The 24884-nt window shown below is 41.6% G+C and overlaps 1 protein-coding gene across 1 annotated transcript; it reads right to left on the bottom strand.

The window, feature by feature from the left end:
- Positions 1 to 19098: 19098 nt before the first annotated feature.
- NANOG (Nanog homeobox) lies at positions 19099 to 23685 on the bottom strand. Its single transcript, XM_052641085.1, has 4 exons — positions 23550 to 23685; positions 21102 to 21364; positions 19662 to 19748; positions 19099 to 19515 (listed from the first exon to the last, which is right to left on the bottom strand). The coding sequence occupies exons 1-4, from the start codon at positions 23683 to 23685 to the stop codon at positions 19099 to 19101; spliced, it is 903 nt and encodes a 300-aa protein (XP_052497045.1).
- Between the last annotated feature and the right edge of the window lie 1199 nt (positions 23686 to 24884).

The raw sequence follows: 24884 nt of genomic DNA, 5'->3' as shown, positions 1-24884 counted from the left end.
TCACAGGCTTGGTTTTTTGTGTGTGGGGGGGTGGGGGGGGGGATCTTCCTGTGTAACAAGTCAGCTTTAAACACCGTGTGGCTGCTCAGTACTTGTTATAACCTAAATAAGTTTCTTATACAAGAGTTTTGTACAAATGAAAATAGCCATATTCATTTATTATGCGCAGATGAAATGGAAAAGCCTTAGTGCATTGCCTTGCATACGTAATAAATTATGTTGCTTGCTTTCACCAGTGAGAATTCTTCTGATTTTTCTCTTATGCTCTTTTCTATTTCCTTTCTCCTCCAGTCTTTGATCTCTGAAATTCATCCTACATTAAAGTCAGGGTATTCATATATATACATATATGTGTGTATTATGTTTTCCCAATGGCTCAGCAGTAAAGAACCCACCTGCAGTGCAGGAGATGTGAGAGTTTCAGTTCCTGGGAGGGGAAGATACTCCCTGGAGTAGGAAACAGCAACCCCTATTTTGCCTGGAGAATCCCATGGACAGAGGATCCTGGTAGGCTACAGTCCATGGAATTGCAGAGTTGGACACAATTGAGCAAGCACATTGTATATATATCACATATATACATTTATATCACATCTATATATATGTATATACATCAAACACATACATGTTTATGTCACTGTACAATAGCTTCCAATCAATTACTACTCTGGCTTAACACAACCCCTCCAGGGGCAGGGTCCCTGCTAACTCTGTTTGATTCACTGTTTTTTTGTTTTTTTTTTTTAAATTTTTTATTTTACATTCAGCTACAGCTGATTTTGTGAAGATAAGTGAAGGACAGGAAAGCATGGCATGCTACAGTCCAGGGGATCACAAAGAGTTGGACATGAGAGGGACTAAACAAAAATAGCTAATTTACATGTTTTTAATTTCAGGTGTACAGCAAAGTGATTCAGTTACATATATATCCATTCTTTTTCATTCTTTTCCCATATAGGTTACTACTGAATATTGAGTAGAGTTGCCTGTGTTATACAGTAGATCCTTAGTATTTTATATATGGTAGTGCATGTATGTTAACCCCAAACTAATTTATCCCACCCTCCCCATGTTGTTTACCCTTTGGTTAACCATAGATTTGTTTTTGAAGTCTGTGAGTCTGTTTCTGTTCTGTAAATAAGCTCATTTGTATCTTTTTTTTTTTTTTTTGAGGTCACATATATAATAAGTGCCATATTTGTCTTCCTCTGTCTGACTTCACTCAGTATGATCATCTTTAGGTTCATCCTGATTCAACCAACACTTAATTTACGTAAGAAAACACCTCATACCCATGATGGGCACTCAACATTTTGATGCTTTCCTTCATGTAGTTATGAAACTCCCTTGCCCAGTTTCCATTCATTTACTACAGATATCTGAAAGGCTACTCTCTTATTTCTACGAGGCCCAAGCAGGAGCTCCATAAAGACTTCCTCGCTCCCGACATAACCTTGCACTGTGGTTCTCTGTGTGTTAGGGGTGGAATGAAAGGATGGAATACCTGGCCATCAGCGGAATATTCTCCAAAATTGGTTGCTTTAGCTCCTTTTTTCCACCTTTGCTTCCTTATAATTCATTCTCCACATGACTAGAGTGTTCTTTTAAAATCAGATCATGTTGGGACTTCACTGGTGGTCCAGTGGTTAGGCATTCACACTTCCACTGGAGGTGTGGGCACAGGTTCAATCCCCTTGGGGAATGAAGATCCCATATGCTGCGTGGTATGGCCAAAAGATAATTTAAAAAATCAGAAGATGTCAATTCCTTGTGCAAAGCCACTTAAAGCAGTCATGCTTAAAATAGTATCCAGGCTCTTCAGGGGACAGTATCTAGAGGATTTCAGAATGGACCAGGGTTCGACCTACATAGTTGGCTGTATACAACACAACCTCTAACAAAACTAGGCTGTCTGGGACTCCTGGTGATAGAATTACAAGAAGGTTGGGGAAGCATCAAAGCCTACAGGTGGTAGGGGGCTCATGCTGTGAAATCTGAAAATCTAATGAGGTGGTCTGAAATGAAAAATCATGTCAGCAGGACCTATGGTGGGTCCATGGGAGCCAAATGTGTCCTTGACAGGATCAAGCAGGATTTCCTTGAGCAGAAAATCATGAAAGTGTTGAAGGCAAAAGCAAAAGGACAACACTTAAGTCAGAAAGCCAAATTTAAAAAGATTTCTAGGCACTTTCCTGGTGGCCCGGTGGTTAAGACTTGGAGCTTCCAATGTTCTTGGATTTAATCCCTGGTCGAGGAACTAAGATCCTCACATACCATACACCCAAAAAATAAAAACGGAGGTTTTTGGCTTTTTTTGTGGTGGTGGCGATGTGGAATTCCCTGGTGTCTAGTGGTTAGGATTCCTTCGATGCTTTCACTGCAGAGGTCTGGGTTAGATCCCTGGTTGGGGAACAGATCCCACAAGCTAAGGGGTGCAGCCAAAATAAATAAGTGAAATGGAAACGTTTGAGCAGTAAAAAAAAAGAAGAGAAAAATAGTATCCAGACTCCTTTGCTATGGCCTATGAACTGGGTGACCATACATCCCAGTTTATTCCTATTACCCTGGTGCAACTTTTCTCTTTTCATTCATTCTTCTAACTGTCCTGACACTTTAAGTTCTGCTTCCCTTACCTAAAAAGTTTACTTCTTCAGCTTCATTTCTTGTACTCTCTTTGGTCACTGAAGTCTAGCCTCACTGGTTTTCTAGCTCTCCTATACATCAAGTTCATGATCACTTAGGTTCTTGTCACTTCTCTTGTAAGAGCTTGAAATATCCTGCCTCAGAATTTTGCAATGCTGAGGCTATTTGTGCATGAGGATTTAGTGATGCTCTGCAGAGAATAAGCTCCAAAAAACAAGTACCTTGTCTTGTTACGCCTAGCACACTGCCTGACATAGAATTTTTTATTAAGTGTATGAATCTGACTTCTATCAAGATCAAAACTTTTACAACTAAAAACATAAAGAAGGGCTTCCTGGCAGCTCAGTGGTAAATAATCCAATTGCCAATACAGGAGATGAGGGTTCAAGCCCTGATCCGGGAAGATCCCACATGCCTTGGAGCAACAAAGCCCATGTGCCACAACTACCGAGCCTGTGCTCTGCAACAAGGGAAGCCACCTCAATGGGAAGCCTGTGCACTGCAACTAGAGAATAGCCCCCACTCGCTGCAACTAGACAAAAGCCTGTGCAGCAATGAAGACCCAACAGAGCCATAAATAAATTGGTTAATTTAAAAACATTAAGAAGACTGAAACCACACATTGACCTTAACAGGGAAAGTTGAATTAAAAAAAAAAAAAAGTTATGACAACAAATGAAAAAAGGATGTTAAGAGAACTCAGTATGGTATCCCAGGGCTGAAGGAGTGTATCCAAGGAAGTTCAAATTTGGGAGTCCACCTCCCAAAGCTGAGGTTCAGAGCTCACTGGAAAAGGCGCAGTCACAATCTACCTGCTGGCAGAGGATTGCGCAGGCCAGCGCTGGTGTGCATTCCCCAGGCAAGTAGGAGACAAACTCTCCACAGCTGGTGGCTATCGGGACCTGAGGCCAACAACAGGTGAGAGGACTGGGGCCTGGTGAAGACTGATTGCTTAGGGCCGGGGGTGGGGGTGGGGTGGAGTGGGGGTTACTGTAAGATGGCTGAGGGAGCTTGCATCCTGCCTGCATGGTTGGGTCTGGGACACCATCAGATGGTCTCTCATCTACCCTGTTGATCTGTGGTGGTTCAGCGGGTAAAGAACCTGCCTGCCCCCTGCAGGCGGAGAAGGCAGTGGCACCCTACTCCAATACTCTTGCCTGGAAAACCCCATGGATGGAGGAGCCTGGAAGGCTGCAGTCCATGGGGTCGCTGAGGGTCGGACACGACTCAGCGACTTCACTTTCACGCGTTGGAGAAGGAAATGGCAACCCACTCCAGTGTTCTTGCCTGGAGAATCCCAGGGACGGGGGAGCCTGGTGGGCTGCCGTCTATGGGGTTGCACAGAGTTGGACACGACTGAAGTGACTTAGCAGCTTAGCAGCAGTCCCCTGCAGGAGATCCAGGAGACCTGGGTTCAATCACGGGGTCAGGAAGATCCCCTGGAGGAAGATATGACAAGCCACTCTAGTATTCTTGCCTGGGAAATTCCATGGACAGAGGAGCCTGGCGGGCTACAGTCCATGGGGTCGCGAAAAATCAGACACGACTCAAGTGACAGCATAGCCACTGACACGGGCAGAAGCCCTCTTCCCTATACAGTATCCGCCTAGCACCATGTGAAAAAACTTCATTGGCTCAACACGCCACGGTTTATAGAGAATTCCGAGCATCACAAGACAGGTCCTGAAGGATGAATTTAGAGCTGAGGCAGTAGATTGATAACTGGCAGGATTCATGTTAGATGGCGGGCTGAAGCGGTACCTTGATGGACAGAATCGCCTCCTTCCACAGCTCCCAAAGCCACCAGATTCCAGATGCAATTCAGGTTGAAACATGCCTTTGTGGGGGACTCGGGGGTGGGGGTGGGGGACCCAAATGTGTTTACTGCAGAAGTTTGGCCAAGGTTCAACTGGGTGGTCCCAGCTGAGGCTGGGCCAGAATGGTCTTCCCTAGAGCCGGGCAAGTGAGACAGAGAAGAGAGATCGAGGGAGCCGCCCAGAGCCCCGGGGCCTCTGAGCCGCTGGATGACGTTCGGGGCGGGGCTGCAGGTGAGGCCTCGGCCCACTCGCTCTGGCTCTACGCTCTGGGTCTTTACCGCGCCGTCCTTTTGGATACCGATTCCCAAAGGGCGGCAGCAACGACACTAGTAGCATCAGTGTCCATGATCCCAGGCCCCGGTGGCGGCGGCACCGCTGAAACTGCGGGTCCCGCCCTGGGTCTCTCTTCCTCCGGCAGTGGCCGCCCTGCTCCCTCAGCTCCCTCCGCTCCAGCCCAAGGAGCTGCCCGACGCCTGCGTCCGTCGCCTCCCCAGCGCCGCAATCACCAGAGGCCGCGCTGCGCTGGACCAAAGCGCGGAGCCTGCAGGAGGCGGGGCTTTTGGCCGCGCTGTGGGGGGTTGGGGGCCTCCCGCGAGCCTTCACTGCGCAGGCGCAGGCGGCTCGGAAACCTGTTGGATTCGGTTCGCTTCAGTTCCAGCCTTTTCTGGCTAAAGTCCTGGCCATGCTCTGAAACTAGCAGACTTCAAATGCCCGTACTTCCCGCCATTCTTATCCTGAAGAGAATTTAGCTACCTTTTCTGGATTGTTCAGGGTTTTGTGGTTTAATTGATAGACTGAGTCACCGAAATTGGATCGCTTTCAGAGATTAAATTCAGATCTCACCTTTAAAAAATTGAATGAATTGTTAGAAGGAATTGCACCCTGTCGGTTAAGTGCTTAAGAACTGGACTAGTTAAATACCCAACAAGGTGTAAGGGTGCCAGGTTTTTTCTTTTTTTAGCACCAAAACGTTTTATTGTGAAAAGTTTAATCTTTATCAACCTGAAGTGAGAAAGGGGTCCTATGTTTTAAATCTTCATTTTTATTATGAGATTGAGCCAAGAAGTGGAAGCGACACGAATGTCCAGCAGTGAGTGAATGGATAAATACAATGTAGACTATGCACCCAAGGGAATATTATACAGGCTGGAAAAGGGCAGAAATCCTGCATATCCTTAGGCATGGATGAACCTCGAGGCCATGATATTAAGTGAAATAAACCAGTCACAAAGAGACAAGTACTGTGTAAGTCTATTTGTATGAAGTATCTAAAGCAGTCAAATTCACAGAAACAAAGTAGAGTGTTGGTTACCAGGAACAGGGGTAGGGGGAAATTAGAGTTGTTTGATGGGTATACAGCTTCATATTGAAAATGAAAGTCGCTGAGTCATGTCCGACTCTTTGGGACCCCATGGACTGTGTCCATGGAATTCTCCAGGCCAGAATACTGGAGTGGGTTAAGTATCCCTTCTCCAGGGGATCTTCCCGACCCAGGAATCCAACCGGGGTCTGTTTGGTTCGGTGAGGGCAAGAGCCATCTTGCAGACTTCTTTTTTGGGTAGGGGTGGGGCTTGGGGGTTGCAAACTTTTTGTATTCTTTCATGGCTTTCAGAGCTTTCTTGCCTGTTTGGGTTTTCTTTTAATGTGGTAGTCATTCTTCTGTGTCTTACTTTTACTCATTTCCCAATGTGCCTTGGACATTACCCCATATTAGTAACTAAAGAAGAATCTTCCTTCTTTTTAGGTTCTCCATCATAGTGTGGATACCACAATGGATCCAACCATCCCCCTCATGGATTGGCATTTAAATGCTTCTCATTTTTTGCCATTTCTACAAAAAGTACAGCAGTAAAGAACTCTGTAAGTGTATCATGTCACACACATGCCAGTACATATGCTAAATATGGAGTTGATTGATGGGTCAAAGGATATGGATATTTACAATTTTGGTAAATTGGGCTAAATTGCTTTCCATAGAGGTTGTTCTGTGGGTTTGTTTGTTTGTTTGTTTGTTTTAAATAAATGCACTAGTCCCATTAGTGAACACTCCTCCCTCATGTCCTAATCAGCTCCCAAAGGACCCAATAAACTGTCATCACATTGGTCATTAGGATTTCAACATATGAGTTGGAAGGACACAAACATTTAGACCACAACAGTTAAGATAGTCTATAAAAGTTAAATTTTCAAGTCCAGTCCATTCATCTTTTTGTTATTTGGTGCCCTGCTCTGCAGGAGCTTGCCAGTTATTTAGGCCTTTTCCTTTAGAGAAGAGAGACAGGAAAAATAGCCTATTGCAGCCTGTGCTTATTCTGAAGAAGAACTTGGGATAGAAGTGAGTCCTTGAAAATAAGACTGCAGTGTGCCCTCTAGGTGTTAAAGGTGAGCTGCTGGAATCTTCCTGGGATCAAGGAAGATTTCCTGTGGGTTGCACTCCACAATTCATTAACTTGCCGTTCACAGGATGCTCATGATAATAAGAAGCATCTAATGACTTTTTTTTTTTTTCCACACTGCCTGGCATTCAGGATCTTAATTCCCAGTCAGGAATGGAACCCATGTTCCCTGGAATGGAGGTGGAGACTTTTTTAAAATTTATCTTTGGCTGCACTAGGTCTTCGTTGCTGAGCACAAGCTTTCTCTATTTGTGGCAGGTGGGGCTCCTCTTTACTTGTGGTGCACGGGTTTCTCACTGCAGTGGCTTCTCTTGTTTTGGAGCACAGGTTTTAGACTTGCAGACTCAGCTGTGGCTAACATGCTTAGTTGCTCTACGGCATGTGGAATCTTCCCAGATCAGGGATGGAACCCAGGCCCCCTGCCTTGGAGGTGGATTCCCAACCACTGGACCATGATAGAAGTCCCTCTAATTACTCTTAAAGTACATTTTCTTCCTAAAATACTACGTATTTGCTTAGCGGCATAGTTTCCATTCTACCTGATCAAAGCAAAGCATGTTGGAAAACTTGCCAAAATAAACCAAGAAAAAAACTCACCAATTTTATTATTTTTTTTCTGGTATACCAATTTCAAATTAGGCAGAAAGGAAAATACATAGTTTACAATGAACTAGGTAGGCGTGGACTCCTATCCTGACCCTTGGGCTAATTATATTAATACAAAGTAGATCCATTCTAGATCCAAAAAGAGTAGACTAAAGTTTTCTGGGGGCCAAATAAGCAACAGTAACAAAGAAGCTACATAAAGATAGGTAAACAGACAGACTGGGTCAGTGTATGATCCCTGCCTGAAAACGGATCAATTACGGAGTTTCCCTGGTACCTGATGGGTGTAGGGCGCCACGCTGTTTGACCATATGCACACCTGGTCAAACCCTGGAGCCCCACGTCCACTGATCTCAGCATCTGTGTGGCTCCAGAGTCATCGAAGAATGCATCAATTTTCTTCGTACAAAAGTCACAGAAACTAAGTATAAATAAAACACTGTCACCTATGAGAGCTGCAATATAGGAGGTGGGCTTCCCTGGTGACTTAGTTGGTAAAGAATCCGCTTGCAGAGCAGGAGACCTGAGTTTGATCCCTGGGTTGGGACAACCCCTTGGAGAAGGGAACGGTTACCCACTCCAGTATTCTGGCCTGGAGAGTTCCATGGATGGAGGAGCCTGGCGGGCTACAGTCCATGGGATTGAAAAGAGTTGGACACGACTGAGTGACTAAGAACAGCACAGTATAGGAGGTAAATTAAATGCTTATCAGAAATGACCTAGGTAGCAGCACTCAAAACTTTTAGATTAAAATTATAGGACTTCCCTGTGTGGTCCAGTGGTTGAGACTCTGCCTGATAATGCATAGGACACAGGTTTGACCTCCGTTTCAGGAAGATTCCACATGCCACGGGGTACATAATTTTATCTGCTGCAACTACTGAAGCCTGAGCGCCCTAGAACCCCTGCTCCGCTACAAGAGAAACCGCCGCAGTGAGAAGCCCATTCACCAACCAGAGAGCAACCCCCACTCCCTGCAACTAGAAAAAGCCTGTGCAGCAACAAAGACCCAGTACAGCCATAAATTAAAAAAAGAAGCAGTTGGAAAAATAATAGAAAATAAAATTATAGGTGCACCTTTATATACATGAATACACTGAAGACATACTCCAAGGTTTGCTTAATGGCAGATAGAAAAAAAGGGGCTTCATGACATGAGTGTGGAACATTAGACGTTTAGGGAATTCCCTGAGACGTCCAGTGGTTAAGACTCCATGCTCCCAATGCAAGGTGTACAGGTTAGAACCCTGGTTTGGGAACTAAGATCCCATATACCTCACAGTTTGGTTAAAAAAAAAAAGTCAAGTTTAACTACCACATCTCAGTAACAGATTGAGCAGCTATTCAAAAAAGCCAGCAAGTATATAGTCAATTTGAATAATATCACCAGCCACTTTCACTCAGGCTGCATTCATACCTTGTTACACCCAGTGACTGAAGAATTACATTATTTTCAAGTGCACATGGAGTAGTCAACAAGATAAGCAATATACTGGGCTGTAAAACAGGTCTTGAGACATTTCAAAGCACAGCTCTTACAGAATATATTCTCTGAGCACAATAGAATTGAATTAGAAATCAGTAATGACATTATGATTGAAAAAGCACAAAGTGCTTAGAACAGACTTCTAAGTAAGTAATCTGTTGGTCAAAAAATAAGTCATGGGGCTTCCCTGGTGGGCTGTTGGCTAATACTTCGCCTTCCAATGCAAGGGGTGTAGCTTCAATCCCCGGTGAAGGAGCTAAGGTTCCACATGCCTTGCGGTCAAAAAAACCAAAACATAAAACAGAAACAATATTTTAATAAATTCAATAAACACTTTAAATAATGGTTCACATCAAAATAAAGAAAAAAATCACAAAGAAAATTGGAAAGTATTTCCAAATGAGTGATTAAAGAATGCAATATATAAAAAATTGTTAAATGCAGCTAAATCAGTGCTTTGAGAGAAATTTATAGCTCTAAATAATACTTAAATAGAAAGTTTCTTTTTTAAGACTTAAATCAATTATACTTTTTTCTCCTTTTTTGTTGTTGAGTGGTGAAGTCATGTCTGACTCTTTGTGACCCCATGAACTGCAACATGCCAGGCTCCTCTGTCCTCTGTTATCTCTGGGAATTTGATAAAATTTATGTCCATTGAGTCAGTGATACTATCTAGCCATCTCATCCTCTGTCACCCCTTATCCTTTTGCCTTCAATCTTTCCCAGCATTAGGATCTTTTCCAGTGTGTCAGGTCTTCACACCAGGTGGCCAGTTGGAGCTTCAGCTTCTTCCAATGAAAATTCAGGGTTGATTTCCTTTAGGATTGACTGGTTTGATCACCTTGCAGTGCAAAGGACTCTCAAGAGTCTTCTCCAGCAACACAATTCAAAAGCATCAATTCTTTGATGCTCTGCCCTCTTTATGGTCCAACTCTCACATCCATACATGACCACTGGAAAAACCACAGCTTTGACTACACAGACGTTGGTCGGCAAAGTGATGTCTCTGCTTTTAATACTCTGTCTAGGCTTGTCATAGCTTTTCCTCCAAGGAGCAAGCGTCTTTTAATTTCATGGCTGCAGTGATTTTGGAGCCCAAGACTATAAAATCTATCACTGCTTCCACTTTTCCCCCTTCTCTTTGCCTTGAAGTGATGGGACCAGATGCCAGAATCTTAATTTTTTGAATGTCTGAGTTTCAAGCCAGCTTTTTCACTCTCCTGTTTCACCCTCATCAAGAGGCTCTTTAGTTCCTCTTCCCTTTCTTCCATTAGAATGGTGTCATCTGCATATCTGAGGTTGTTGATATTTCTACTGGGCCACCTGGGAAGCCCTGCTTTTTCCTTACAAAACTCAGAGACAAACAAACCCCAAGTTAGTAGAAGTAAGAAAATAACAGAAATCATCGGAATAGAAAACAGGCTAGAGAAACAAATTCAGTCAAAATTAGTTCTTTGAAGAGTAATAAACTTGATAAATCAATAAGAAGACTGAACAGAAACAAAAAGAGGAAACACGATTTGCCAATATTGGAAATTTTTAAATGGGCTATCCTACTGACATCAGAAGGGAAATATAGAGTTAGTATGAATACCTTTATACTAAAACTCAATCATTTGATGAAATGGAAAAAAAAGTTCTTGAAAGGCACAAATTACCAAAACAGATGTTAGGTGACAGAAAATCTGATTAACCTTCCATGTGTCAAATAAATTAGTTAGCAAAATTACTCCACAAAAATCTCCAGGTCTAGAAGATTCCCATGATGAATTCTGTCAGATATTTAAGAAAGAAATAATACTAATCTCACACAAGCTCTTTCAGAAAGTAGACGAAGAAGGGCCACCCAAGGAATACGGTTCACGGTGGAGAGTTCTGACAAAATGCAGTCCACTGGAGAAGGGAATGGCAAACTACTTCAGTATTCTTGCCTTGAGCACCCTATGAACACTATAGGAAGGGGGGGAAAAAAAAAAAGCCTGGTCTTACCTAATACTAATTGTGTCTTCCAAGACCCTGTTTCCAAAAAAGATTCTAAACTAAGGTTCTCAGTGAATGTGCACTTCAGAAGAGAGAATATTCAACCTTGTGCAGAGGGAAGGCATAATTCCCCACTCCTTAAGTGAGACTGTGAAGGAGGAAATAGACAAAACGGGCTCCATCTTGAACGCAGGACTCCATCTTGGGCCAGACTGTGGACTTTGAGCTGCTGGAAAACCAGACCCCCGGATGGAAGAGCCCCAGGGCTCGTACCTAGACTCTCTGTCGCCAAAAAAGAATACCCTAATTGTCTGTGTAACCAAATAGAACCATAAATTCTATTATGCTTATTCAGGTATGAGCACAGGCCTACTGATAATTGTCCACTGTTAATTAACTAGGCCTAAGGCATATGAATCACGGGTTATCTTTGATTGTATCTTTCTTTTCCTTTGTTCAGACTAGTTTCAGGGAATTTGGGGAGGTGGGTTTGGGCACTGTACACTTAGGGTATATAAGGTTTTCAGAAAAGCTGGTCGGGGTCCTTGGTTAAGAGGAGACTCTGCCTTGGACCCCGTGTAATAAACTGCACTCCACTCTCTGCATTGTGCTTGTGAGTGAGTTTGTTTCCCGGATGGGTGGCTACAACAGCTGTAGACATTGACCTCCTTCCCCAAAGTACAGTATGGAAAAGGCGAGGAAAGAACAACATCAGAGTGGAGAAACCTGATACACTGAATGGAGTTCCTTCCGTGGACATTTGAAAATAGAAGGTTTGCTTCTGTTTTCTCCAGTACTTCTTACTGGACCCCTGCCCTAGTCTTGCTGATGATACGCTGAAACAATATGAAGGAGATTGATAATGCTTTCAGTTAAAACTCTGAACAGCAGATCTCTTTTCTGCTTGTCCTCAGCAATTCGTACGTCCCTTACAATACCTCATCACACTCAGCCAAGAATGTTTGCGAGCTTCCTTCACTGCTCACCACTATGAGTCACTTGGCAAACAAGTGTCCTTTACTCTGATAAGATTTCTCATTTTTTCTTAATTAAAACAAAAAAGGAAGAGTTTTTTTTTTGGTCACACAGCACATAGTTCCCAGACCAAGGATCGAACTCACATCCCATGCATGGCAAGTACAAAGTCTTAACCACTGGACCACCAGGGGACGCTCTCCCTTTTCCGCACCCTCTCATGGTCTCCAGTTAGTTCCTTTTAGGACCTCCCCCCAGTTCATCAGACGTATCTATGTACATCTTTACCATCATACATCGATCACACACAATTGAGGGACATGTCTAGAAAAATATTTCCTTGTCCTGGAAGATTTGATGATAAGAAAGAAACTTCCCAAGGTTCTAAAACAGGCAGCTGGTGAGCCCAGAACAGGTAGTGGACCCCTGGGGGAAGATGTGACCCTCCAAGTGAGCTTAACGCTGCATCTGGTGGTTCAGAACCAGAGTTCCAGGATTCTAGCCTCTCTAAAGGTAATAAGACAAATACATGATCTATTTGCCCAAAGCGGCCTTGTCTGATCTGTGGTTCAGAACCCAGAGTTCCAGGATTCTAGCCTCTCTAAAGGTAATAAGACAAATACATGATCTATTTTCATGTTTCAAAAAAGTTATTTTTACTGGTAATTATTTATTCCCATACATGCTACTCCTGTTCTTTCCAAATGGAGATATTTATTATTTTTGTCTGATAATATATGCTCTAAAAAATTCCAGTAATAGCATATGAAAATTCCTTCAAATTTTTCCTTCCTTAAATATTGCTTTTTGGTATATATCTTTCCACATTATATTTATGTCTGTCCATTGGAAAATCATGTAGCAAAGAAATATCTGGGGCTTTGGAGTCAGGTAATTAAGGGTTTGAATCTAGATTTTGACCATCCCTACTGGGTACCATCTTTGATATGTTGCTTAGGCTCTTGGCTTCTTTTTTTATACAAAAATTTGATTTTTAATAATCTCTTCCTCGTATGAATATTTGAGGAGTGTGGAAAAACCTGATTAACCACTAGTTCCTCAGTAGTAGCAGCTAATATGGAAACCTGTTAATTGGTTTGAAAAATATTAAAGAGATAGACTTAACTAGTGATTATTTGTGCGGCAAAATGGATGGACCTAGAGATTATCATACTCAGAGAAGTAAGTCAGAAAGATAGATACCATTATGATAGCACTTATATGTGAACTCTAAAAAAATGATACAAATTAACTTATTTACAAAACAGTAAATAAGGATCGAACCGCATTCCATTGGAGGGGAACGTCAGGAGGAGGGATAAATTAGGAATTTGGGATTAACCTATGTGCATGCGTGCATGCATGCTAAATCGCTTCAGTTGTGTCCAACTCTCAACCCCATGGACTGTAGCCTGCCAGGCTTCTCTGTCCATGGGGATTCTCCAGGCAAGAATACTGCCATGTCCTCCTCCAGGGGATCTTCCTGACCCAAGGATCGAACCAGTGTCTCTTATGTCTCCTGCATTGGCAGATGGATTCTTTACCACTAGTGCCACCTGGGAAGCCCGGGATTAACATATGCACACTGCTATATAGAAAACTGGTGGCTTCCCTGGTGGCTCAGAGGTTAAAGCATCTGCCTGGAATGCGGGAGACTGGGGTTTGATCCCTGGGTCGGGAAGATCCCCTGGAGAAGGAAAATGGCAACCCACTCCAGTACTCTTGCCTGGAGAACTCCATGGAGGGAGGATCCTGGTAGGCTACTGTCCATGGGGTCCCAAAGAGTTGGACACGGCTGAGCGACTTCACTTTCACTTTCATATAGGAAATAGATAACCAACAAAGACCTGCTGTATAGCACAGTGAACTCTACTCAATATTTTGTAATAACCTATAAGGGAAAAGAATCTGAAAACGAATATATATATCATTGAGTCACTTTGCTGTACACCTGAAACTAACACAACATTGTAAATCAAGTATACTTCAATTTTAAAAAATTAATTTAAAAAACCCTCCCAAAAGAGTAGCTGTTTGGATATGGTAGGTGAAAGAAAATATCCTAGGATAATGATCAGGCTTCTAGCTATGATAATAGGGTGGATTATAGTGCTGTGAGCCAGCATAAGTGTGAAATACATTTATAAGTATTTTCTTCCAAGTTGAAACTTGATTTTTTCACAATTCTTTTGGAAGTTGCAAACAGCATAAGGAAAGGCACAGCACAGACCCAGCCATGGAGTTACGAATAATAGTCATTTTTCTCTTATCCTGACAAAGACTGATACAGCAGATATTTACACAAGGGCTTTTTCTCTATAGAGGGTAGTCTCAATAGATAAAGGGAACCATTTTTATTGACTTAATGAGATAGAAATTGATCAGGGAATCCACGGGAATGAGTGCATTCGTGTTTAATGGTTTATCAGACAACGCTGAAGGAATCCACAAAGCCTTACACAATTTGGGGAATGTTAAGTATGACTGTAGGGTCAAGTGGCTGAGGATGGATAAGAGACCTGAAAAATGAGAACTAGGATCTGGGGGAAGCTAAGAATGAAGGAAGGAATTGCAGAAGGACAGGAATTGGGTGACTCAGCAAGTATAAAGTGCATTTACTGTATTGTCTGAGAATGTTCACTTTGACAGTGGAAAGCAAATGTAATTTATGTAACTCTTTGCGACTCTGTGGACTGTAGCCAGCCAGGTTCCTCTGTCCGTGGTATTCCAGGCAAGAATACTGGACTGGGTTGCCATTTCCTACATCAGGGGATCTTTTCGATCTTCAGATATAGCACATTAACTATAGCTAAGTAAGTATGACTGATTTGGCTAGGCAGAGTACATGTACACAGAACACAGAATGGGACCAGAGGAGCAAGAGGCATCAATACTCTTATTTAGTCCAACACTAAATATCCTTATGTACCAGAGGCATTCAACATCCATAGCTTTTATCTATGTATTTATTTTCTGGAGCCGAGAAAGGTTTATTGCAAAGCCATGCAAGGAGACAGGTTCCTCAGGCCCTAAAGAGTCAGAAGCTCCCCAGAGGGTTTCGGAGAAGCACTTTTAAAAGCCAGGTGAGGGAGGGGGATCACAGGATTTGTGATCAGCTTGTGCACAATTCTCTGGTTAGATTGTGCCACCATCCATAGCTTTTAAATTGGTGGTCCATTGGTAACACCCATTCCAATGCCACTTGTATTCTACCCAAGTGGTGAAAATAAATTCCGCAGCTGCTCATCAAGCTAAGAAGAGCTATACTTATGGCCAGGAGTACCTGCCCTCAATGTCCCCATGGAGAAAGCCTGGGTGACTGTGTCTAGCTACATTTTTTCTGCAAAGATGTGGCCCTAATTCAGTCTGACCACGTCCTTAGTCCCTGTCACATCTTGAACCCAAGACACGGGTTGTATGAACATTGCCAACCTTTCTATAATTCCCCCTTGAGACCCTAAGTGCATGAGGCTGTCCCACTTTAATTCATTTTATAGGCTTCTAGTTTCTTGATTTCACCTGTGAGATTTTTCTGTTCAATACCTCGCTTGATCATTATACTTTGGAGGTAGAGCTACTTTGCATTCATTTCCCAAGCTTTTAACCTTTTTAAATTCTCAAGGACACTTTCTCCCAGGCCACATCAAACACCCAGAAGCTGGGAACCCCTTAAAGAAGAGCTCGCCACCAGCTGCTGCTGCTTTCTGGTTTCATCTTAGCCTCACACCAAGGCATCTATTCAAATGCCTACATTTCGGTCTCCTCAGTCGGACTCACTTCCTGTGCCAGAAGCTTTTGTCGGCCCCAACTGCTTCTTTATTTAACAAATTCTCTTTATCTACCACTTGAGGCAAGCTCCTTGGGCCCCAGGGGGCCAGCAGTGTTTACTAAGGGCCCTCCCTCTTTCCTGCCCCGTCTGGCGGTTGTCTGCCATTACCTTTGGGTCTCAAATCTTGGCTTCCCCACCGCCTCCCCGCCACCCTAGACACCAAGTTTTCTGAATAGTAGGATTATTTGTAACAGGCTGAAATTTGTCCTTTACCCTGAGGATTGGGTGCTTGAAATTCAGTAAGCAAGGCCTACTCCTCCCACTCTTGGGCTTTGAATCCAGGCTGAGGAATTCAGAAGACCTAGGCAAATTCAACCCATGTGCTTCTTCAGGCACGAACTGAAATGGAGAGGCAAGCTGAAAATCAAGACGAAGAGAAAATATAATGCAGTAAAATGACATTGGAAGTGACATCCACCTCCTTTAGGGAGGAGGATGGAGAGAGAGCGAGATTTTCTAAAAAGAAGGGATGTAGAAAGATGGGAGAGGCTGGCAGGTGACTTAATCATCTCTTTTGCCTGTCTCCTTCTGTTATACTAGTTTATATTCTTGGTAATCCTATGACCCAAAGCAAACACTGAAGTCTTTAAATTGCTGTTGGTAATAGCAACATGATTTGTAATGGCAAATAACCAAAACAAGCAAATTAATATATTTGTAATATGCATTGCAGTATTTAGTATGTGTCGGTACAGCATTTAAATTCATTGATGTGTAGATTTTATAGTTAGAAAAAGTGAGTTGCAGAAAATGCGTATAATTTATTTGGATAGGAAAAATGAGTTATGTTTATGTCACGTGTATGCATGAAAATGTCAGGAAAGATGTCAGAGTTAAAGTTAAGTAACAATCTTTCTTTTTTAAGGAAATGACAGTCACACTGATATTAGGAAACACCAAAAAACTTAAAATCTTTCCCTGGCTCAACTAACCTGAATTTCACTCTTCATTAACAGAAATATTTTGAGAGACTATTTGAGGAAGAAACCATCTCAATGTTAATTATGTTTAATAAAGAAAATAAAGGACTCTGTTCTTGAATGTAGTTGTCAATTTTTATTATTTACCTAAATTATCTCAAATCTCTCAATTTTGACGTGCAAAGAGGTTGAAAAATGTCAAGTGGATAAAAGCCTTTCAGAAGAAGATGTATGGTATAATCCTCTTACAATGGAATAAGTCTATTAAAATCAACATATAGAAACCACCCATATTACATATACTAATACACCTGTAGGAAATGTTATCTTCTTGATATTGTTTACTAGACTCACTTCATTATGTATTTTCTATTGCTTGATTCTTTTAGTCTTGCAGTCAAAAGTTCCAGTCTTTAAATAGATGAATGTCATTTCTGTAAAATGGCTGATTTTCAAAAGTAGTGATCATCAAAATTCGATCCTTCTGCTTCCCCTTTTCTCCAGGCTTGTTTGCTTGTATCTTTTGATAGGTGCTCCTATCTTTTCTGGCACTAATAAATCTTCCTAAATTAGCTGTTCTTTACTAATATATTCCCAATGTCTTATAGCTACACTTAATCCAAAGCACAAAGTTGTAAAAAAAACTAACAATGGTTCATCTCAGTACAGGAAAACTAAATTTGGCATTTCCTGGGTTCTACCACTTGGAATATAACTGATTTACAGTGTTGCGCTTCTGCTGTACAACATGGATAAGCCATGTGTATACATACATCCTCTCCCTCTTGAGCCTCCTCCCACCCCCAATAACACTTCACAGTAACTATTTTCCCAAGTTTTCCAGGTTCTGGTTCATCATTTAGTGCTTTTCTCAAATTTGTCAGTTCATCTTGTGCACTTGTTTAGAGCCAAGAATTTTGTAAACGTTAAAGTGACTGATGATACAATCAATCAATGCTTTCTATTTCCATTATCTACTCGGTTAAATATGCTGCCTGGCAGAGAATCCACATATCTGCCAGTCAAAAAGAATGTTGCGTTCAACTTTGGTATTGGCAGAAATTTTCACTGACTTCCTCTTTTAGTTAAATGTCTAAACTCATTGGGTTGGACAGTATGATAGATCAACATTGGAAAACTAGGGGAACCACGAGGAAAATAAGAAAACCACTCTGGTTATTCCCACCAATGCTCTGTGGTAACCTAAATGGGAAGGAAATGCAAAAAAAAAAAAGTGGGGGGATATATATATATATACATACACATATATATATAGCTGATTCACCTTGCTAGTATAGGAAGAACATTGTAAAGCAGCTATATTCCAATAAAAATTAATTTTAAAGAATCATTCTTAAGTTCACATAAAAAATAAGAATAAAAATAAGCTGAACTTTAACAGTTGTTTCTGGCAGAAGAGCAGTCACAGAACCTGTCATGTGTTACAGGAGAGCTTTCAGTTCTACCTTTTCCCCTTTGCTCCAGACCTTCCAGATGTGGCATTCTTCCTTAACTGCAAACCACAGATTTTATTGTTTCAATACTACATACACAGAAAGAAAATAAGTTTGTTCAGGTTTAATTAATCCATCACCTAATATTGTGTTATCTGGTTATCTTTCCTTTACTCACTTCTAGTCTCCTGGATGCCTAGAGAAGATTAGTTTATTCCCTTCCATATGAAATATTCCCATGTTGACCTCCCTGGTGGTCCAGTGGCTAAGACTGCAAGCTCCCAAGGCAGAGGGCCTTGGATTCAATCTCTGGTCAGGGAACTAGATCCCACATGCCACAACTAAAGACCCAGCACAGCCAAAAAAAAAAAAAAGTTTTCCATGTTTAGTCAGACTTTTAACTCTTTGAATCACTGTGTGAAATCGGGGAGAGACAACTAAATGTAAAATGGCTATTTTTTATTTGTACTTAAACAATAAACCAGCCAAACTGGTACTACTTATGATGTGGCAAAATACAAAACATCGTTCTCCAAAAATAAGAGTGATGAACAAATTAGGGGTTGTAGTAAAATAGCGAAAAAGGGTGGAGGAAATTAGTAAAGCACTCTTCATCTTAAGGACTGAGATTCTTAACAAGTAAAGCCTCCCTATCCCAGAAAATATGAATAATCCCCATCATACGTCTTTGTACTTTTGTTCCCTGTGCTTAAAGTTAGATTCTAGATCCTAAAATTATCCAAAATATTATATATTATATCCAAAGTACTATAATTGAGTTATCTATAGCCAGACACATTTGTCATGTTGTACAATGCTTCTGAAACCTCTTATTGGACTCATTACCCGTCCCTCAAACTGACACAGAAGGTATAGTGAAAAGCAGCTTACTAAGGAGAAGCGGTACAGAATTCTAAAACGAGAAAAATTCTAGAGAATACACAGTCTCTGCTCACATTAAGATTGCATACAATAGCTGTCACAAATAGCTGTTATAAATCTTCAGGCTGTATGTTGAGAGGGTAGTTTGGGAATAAATCAGTGATTTGCTGCTGGGAACTGAAATACTTGACAGTTTGCTGTATTACGTTATAATTTTCCCCAGCAGTTCCCAGTGTTGCCTCCAGATCACAGACGGGAGAATTCTGCTGTAGCTGGATCCCGGGCTGCAGGAATTCCTCCATGTAGTTGTTGAACTGATTGTTCCAAGGCTGGTTATTCCAGGCTTGGGGGCACCAGGCCTGACTATTCCAGGAGTGGTTACTCCAAGACTGACTGTTCCAGCTCTGATTGCTCCACGTGGGGTTATTCCAGGTCTGGTTACCCCACATGGGCAGGTTTCCAGGAGGGTTCACCAAACACCCCTGATGGTAGGAATAGAAGCCGGGGTATTCTGCCGTTGCTGGGCCCTTTTGAAAAAAGAAGAATGGATTAACTGAAAAAGTACTTGGAAGTTCAGAATTGTCCGTGGTTGGGATTGCATGCTGCAGCAACAGACAGAACTAAAAACTCTTTGTTAGGAAAAAGCAGAAAATTTTAAGTTTTCTGTTATTACCTGAGGCACACCATTGCTATTCCTCGGCCAGTTGTTTTTCTGCCATTTCTTACATTTCATTCTCTGGTTCTGGAACCAGGTCTTCACCTGACAAGGAAAAGATAAGATAGGAAAAGTTTAAGATACTAGTAGGGACCTCCGATCTTCCAATGCAGGGGGCATGGGTTCAGTTCCTGGTCAGGGAGCTAAGATCCCATGTGCTGCATGGCCATCTCCGCCCCCCAAATCCACAAATAAATTTAAAAATAAAATATTAGTAATGCAGTATGTATTGATAGTAGGAACCAAAGAATATTAAGGTGTTCTTTTTTCTTCTTCTGATAGCTACAACTATCTCAAACTTGAAACAAAAATTCTAATTACCAGACTCTTTTCTTAAATCCTGAATCTGAGTGAATTTCAAGCCTTTCAAGTCAGTTGGCTTTTTAAATAAACTTAACCGGTTAGATACACTGCCAGTATGGCTAGGAGGCTATGGCTATGAACTAGGAAGTTCACATTTAAATGTCTGCCCATACTGTTCACTGAGGTGAGGTGAAGTCACTCAGTCGTGTCCAACTCTTTGCGACCCCATAGATTGTAGCCTACCAGGCTCCTCCGTCCATGGGATTTTCCAAGCAAGAGTACTGGAGTGGGTTGCCATTTCCTTCTCCAGAGGATCTTCCCAACTCAGGGATCGAACCCGGGTCTCCCACATTGTAGGCAGACGCTTTACTGTCTCTGAGTTTTAGTCACAGTTAAAAGTAACTAATTTGCAACAATAAGCCCCCACTCCATATTAGCACATTTACATTTAATATGATAATGGTATGTTAATTCAAGAATGATGAAACATACTTCACAAGGACAACTATACAAAAAGTTAAGATCATTTGATAGAGGACTTTCCAAGTATGGTACCAGAGATGGAAAACCATTTGCCTGAATAAACTAGCCAATAAATATATGAAAAATGATTAATTTCATCAGTAATCAGATGTATACAGATTAAACATGCAACTTTGATTTTAATGAGAACCAGTGGTTAGCTAGGACTCCTCTAACTCAAGATGATAGAAGTGTGTTTTTCCTTTGTTTAAGGGAAAATTGGAAACGTTTTCACAATTTTGGCTTGTTTAACACGGGAAATGGTTTAATATGACACATTTGCAATAGATATTTAGTGAAAGAAAGATGGTCACAAAACACATTACAAAAAGATTCCATTTTCATTATTAAAAATTAACTTATTTGCAGAGGTGCATAAACATTCTTTTTTTTTCCCCAAAAAAAATTTATTTGGCTGTGTGGGATCTTAGCTGTGACATGTGGGATCTAGTTCCCTAACTGAGAATCGAACCCAGGCCCCCTTCAGTGGCAGTGGTGAATCTGAGCCGCTGGATCACCAGGCAAATCCCTTATATTTTATTTCTTATTGCACAGACAACAAAACAACTGTACCTGCTTGTAGCTGAGGTTCAAGATGGTGGAAAGTTCTTGCATTTGCTGGAGACTGAGGTATTTCTGCCTCTGAAATCTGTCATTGAGCACACACAGCTGGGTCTGTGAGAACACAGTTCTGATCTTTTGTTTCTTGACGGGGACCTTCTCTTCCTTCTCTGTGCTCTCCTCCGCAGATGGGGACAGTGGTTTCACTCTGGGGCTTGTGGAAGAATCAGGACTGTCCTGAATAAGCAGATCCATGGAGGAAGGAAGAGGAGAGACTGTTGGGAATAAAACAACACTTTTCTCTAAAACTTCAAATATTAAAAATGCATTGTTTTCAAAGCACTATTTAAAGTCCTCAGAGCAAGATAGTAGCTAATAACTTTATTCTTAAGTGATCCTGAACACTCTGCCAAGTTTTGCACAAAAAACATTTTACATGTAATAGACATGGTTAATATCATGTGTTGCTGGGAAGCAGTTTTTGTTCAGTGGCTAAGTCCTGTCCAGACTCTGCGACCCCGTGGACTGCAGCTCACCAGTTTCCCCTGTCCTGGGTGGGAAGCAACAGGGGACTCAAACCTCTTTGATAAAACAGATGATCCAGATTCTTGCGGACCTTATAGAATTAACGGTTTACTACCCAGTTTTAATACCAGGACTGTCAGAAAATGTGAATTCCAATGAACTCCTTTTGCAACCCAGACCTTGGTTAGCTCTGTGGTCTCATTTCCAGGATTATCCCTTCCTCATGGAGTTTTTTTTTTTGGTTTGGTTTGGCAATTGGGCCAAGCTTATCATAGTTTTTTTTTTAATGAAATATGCTTGCTGTGTAATATGTAAATCTCAGGTGTACAATATAGTTATTTACAATTTTTAAAGCTTATACTCCATGAAATATTTGCTATATTTCCCATGTTGTATATCTCATGGAGTTTTTCCATTGATTAGTATGATGCAACAGACAAAAAATTTAGAAATAACAAGTTAACAGACAAAAATTTTTTGTCTAGCACAGGGCTTGACATATATTATTGACTTTGTAACTGAGAATTTACTTCCTGTACTAGAGATTTATTTGTACAGAGGTATTCCCAGTGCTCAACTCGAATTTTACCCTTGTCATGGAATAAATGGACAGGCCTTAAACAGCAACAACTACCAAAAAAAAAAAAATCACAATTTCACAAGTAGGAAGGTCTTCAACTCATGACTAGAGGTGAGGAGTGTCTTAAAAATCATCTAGGATTTCCCTGGTGGTCCAGTGGTTAAGACTCTCTGCACTTCCAATGCAGGGTGCACGGCTTCCATCCCTGGTTGAACAAAGATCCCACACAGCGAGGGGCTTGGTCTAACAAAATTTTTTAAAAATCCTTTCACAAAGGTGCAGTTAGCTTGCTAGGAGGACATGCCCACGCCCACTTGCTTGTATTAAGTGCTGTATAATTTCAGCATGTGAAATTATAAAAGGATACTAACACAAAATTTAGGAAAATGGAGTTAACATTAAAATCCAACACTCAAATATCGCAGTTGGGACATCTTGCCTCAAATACAGCAGTTATTTTAATTATTCCCTTCTCCACAACCGAGTTCTACAGTTGTAATCATAAATAGTTCTTTGGCTGTCTTACACCATAAACGTTAAAAATCGCATTCCTGGGTAAATGGCTAGTGTTACCTTTTTATTTTTAATAATGACTGCCAAATTGATTTCCCAAAAAGGTAGTGCTGTCTTTACAGTATCTTGAGCATCTCTTACATTCACAGTTACCAGTTAGAAGCTTAAGTACTAAAGCATAGATATTGAAGCCAAACTGGATTTCAGATCTGAACTCTTACCCACTTAGGCAGCCTATTAAACCTTCTGGAATCATCCACCATAAAGTGAGGTGAACACTTACTTCCCTTAGATTTAGGAGACCTGAGCATACCAGGTGTTTACAAACTACCCAGTAATAGTCATACATCCAGAGGTTAGGAGAAGACACAACGGCTACTTGTATAGTAGAAAAGTGAAATATTTCCAAAAGGTGCATTTCGGATCATTAACGATGCCATCTCTAGCACACCTTGAATAGACAGACCGAAAAGGTGATGTTCCTACTTCTGGCTTAGCGGTAACATTTACTGTTACTGGGTGCTCCGCATGACGCTAAGATTTTACACATCGGTGTATCACATCGCATTTGCTTGTGCACGTAAACTCTCAAATACACTGTATACATCTGAACTGCTCCTCCCCGGTCCCTCGTCTCTTGGTCCACAGATCCTGACTCCTGAGACACCGGGGAAAGCGCATGACCCCATCAGATTATAGTTGGAAAAGAGGTGTCGAGAGGATTAACAGATTATGACACCTCCTTATATTGATGGGCTCAAGAGGGAGACAAATGACCTTCAGTCCCTTCTTTCTCTTTCCCTGAAGGAACTCAGCCCCTCAAAGACTCAGTATTTTCTTACCAGTGTCCGTGTCGAGGGTGTCAGCAGATGACATTTGCAAGGACGCGTAACTTTCTTCAGGCATGGGTGAAGATTCCCCAGAGTTGGATGCTTCGGGGCCAAGCAGGCTTTGGGGACAAGCTGGGTCCACACTCATGTTGTTGAGTTGAAGGAGAAGGAAAAAAGCCTAAGAGCTAGATGCTAGAAAAAGTCCAGGCTGAAGAATCTAGATAGAAGGACTTAGAGAAAGGTGAAGATCCCCGGGTGTGAAAGCATTAAAAAAGGACAGGATGAAAGGAGTCACCTGTAAGATAAGAGCCAACCAGTCCAATATAGGAAAATGAAAATAAATAGAGGCTCTACATTTATAAGTAAGGCTCAACCATACTTGTCCCCGCCCCTCCTGGCAATGCCACGCCCACACAACCCTTGCGAATTCCCAGTTAATCCCGTCTGCCAGTCTCACCAAGGCCATTGTAATGCAAAAGAGAGTTGCAGAGTAACCCAGACCTGGTGGGGAACTGGGAAACTAGGACCTCGGAAATGGGAAACACAATGAACCCAGCAATGAGACACTCCTAGCTTCACCTTGTTTCCACCTTTTAAAAGTCAAAGATGCACCTCCTGGGGCCACCTAAGGTGACTGAAACTCTCACTGGGACAGTTAATTGCCTTGACTTGAGCCCCTCTTAGGGTCTCGAAATCAGGCTAGTTTATGGCAAAAACTGCAACTAACTATTTTCCTCTTTGGTGCTCTCTAAGGTCACAGTAAAACACATATGGAATGTTAAGGCATCAGCTGATGTTAAAAAATCGCACTTGTTTTCAACCCCCACCTAACTTCTGTCTTGGTTTTTGGCTTTCAGAAAAACCACCAAGTCTTTTCAGCAGGGCAAAAGCCAGAGGAAAGGACCTGCAGACCTAGGATCCTGGGAGCCTGGTTAGTCATCATACGTAAACCATTACTGTGGAAGTTTTTAAAAACACGTAAACACATAAGGGCTTGGCTTAGCCACTTTACTAAGTCTCGGTTTCCTCATCTACAAATAAGGGCAGAAGTACCTTATCTGTACCTTCTTTGTGTTATTGTAAGAATCAAGGAAAGTAAAATGCTCATAACCTTTGACATGTCATGATGTATACCCATGGCTGTTAATAGAGATTCTTTCAGGACCCTATGCTTATGACCTCTGAGTCTGCCAATACTTGATGAGATTTTTGTTCTAATCCAGTGAACATGAAATCTAACATTGCATGATAGAATGAAAGCACCGCCTTCTTTACCTGGTTCATTACTAGATGCAAAATAATAAAATTTATTGACCTGTGAAAAGAAAAGTGAAAGTGTTCCTCACT

This window comes from Budorcas taxicolor, chromosome 5, assembly GCF_023091745.1.
Source record: "Budorcas taxicolor isolate Tak-1 chromosome 5, Takin1.1, whole genome shotgun sequence".
Taxonomy (NCBI): domain Eukaryota; kingdom Metazoa; phylum Chordata; class Mammalia; order Artiodactyla; family Bovidae; genus Budorcas; species Budorcas taxicolor.
This window is presented reverse-complemented; position numbering and strand designations above follow the sequence as displayed.

Coding starts and splice junctions, on each gene's coding strand:
- NANOG (XM_052641085.1), bottom strand. CDS start 23,685: ATGAGTGTGGACCCAGCTTGTCCCCAAAGCCTGCTTGGCCCCGAAGCA. Junction 21,365..23,549: donor CACCCTCGACACGGACACTG/GTAAGAAAATAC, acceptor TATTCCCAACAG/TCTCTCCTCTTCCTTCCTCC. Junction 19,749..21,101: donor TGAACCTCAGCTACAAGCAG/GTACAGTTGTTT, acceptor TTTCCTTGTCAG/GTGAAGACCTGGTTCCAGAA.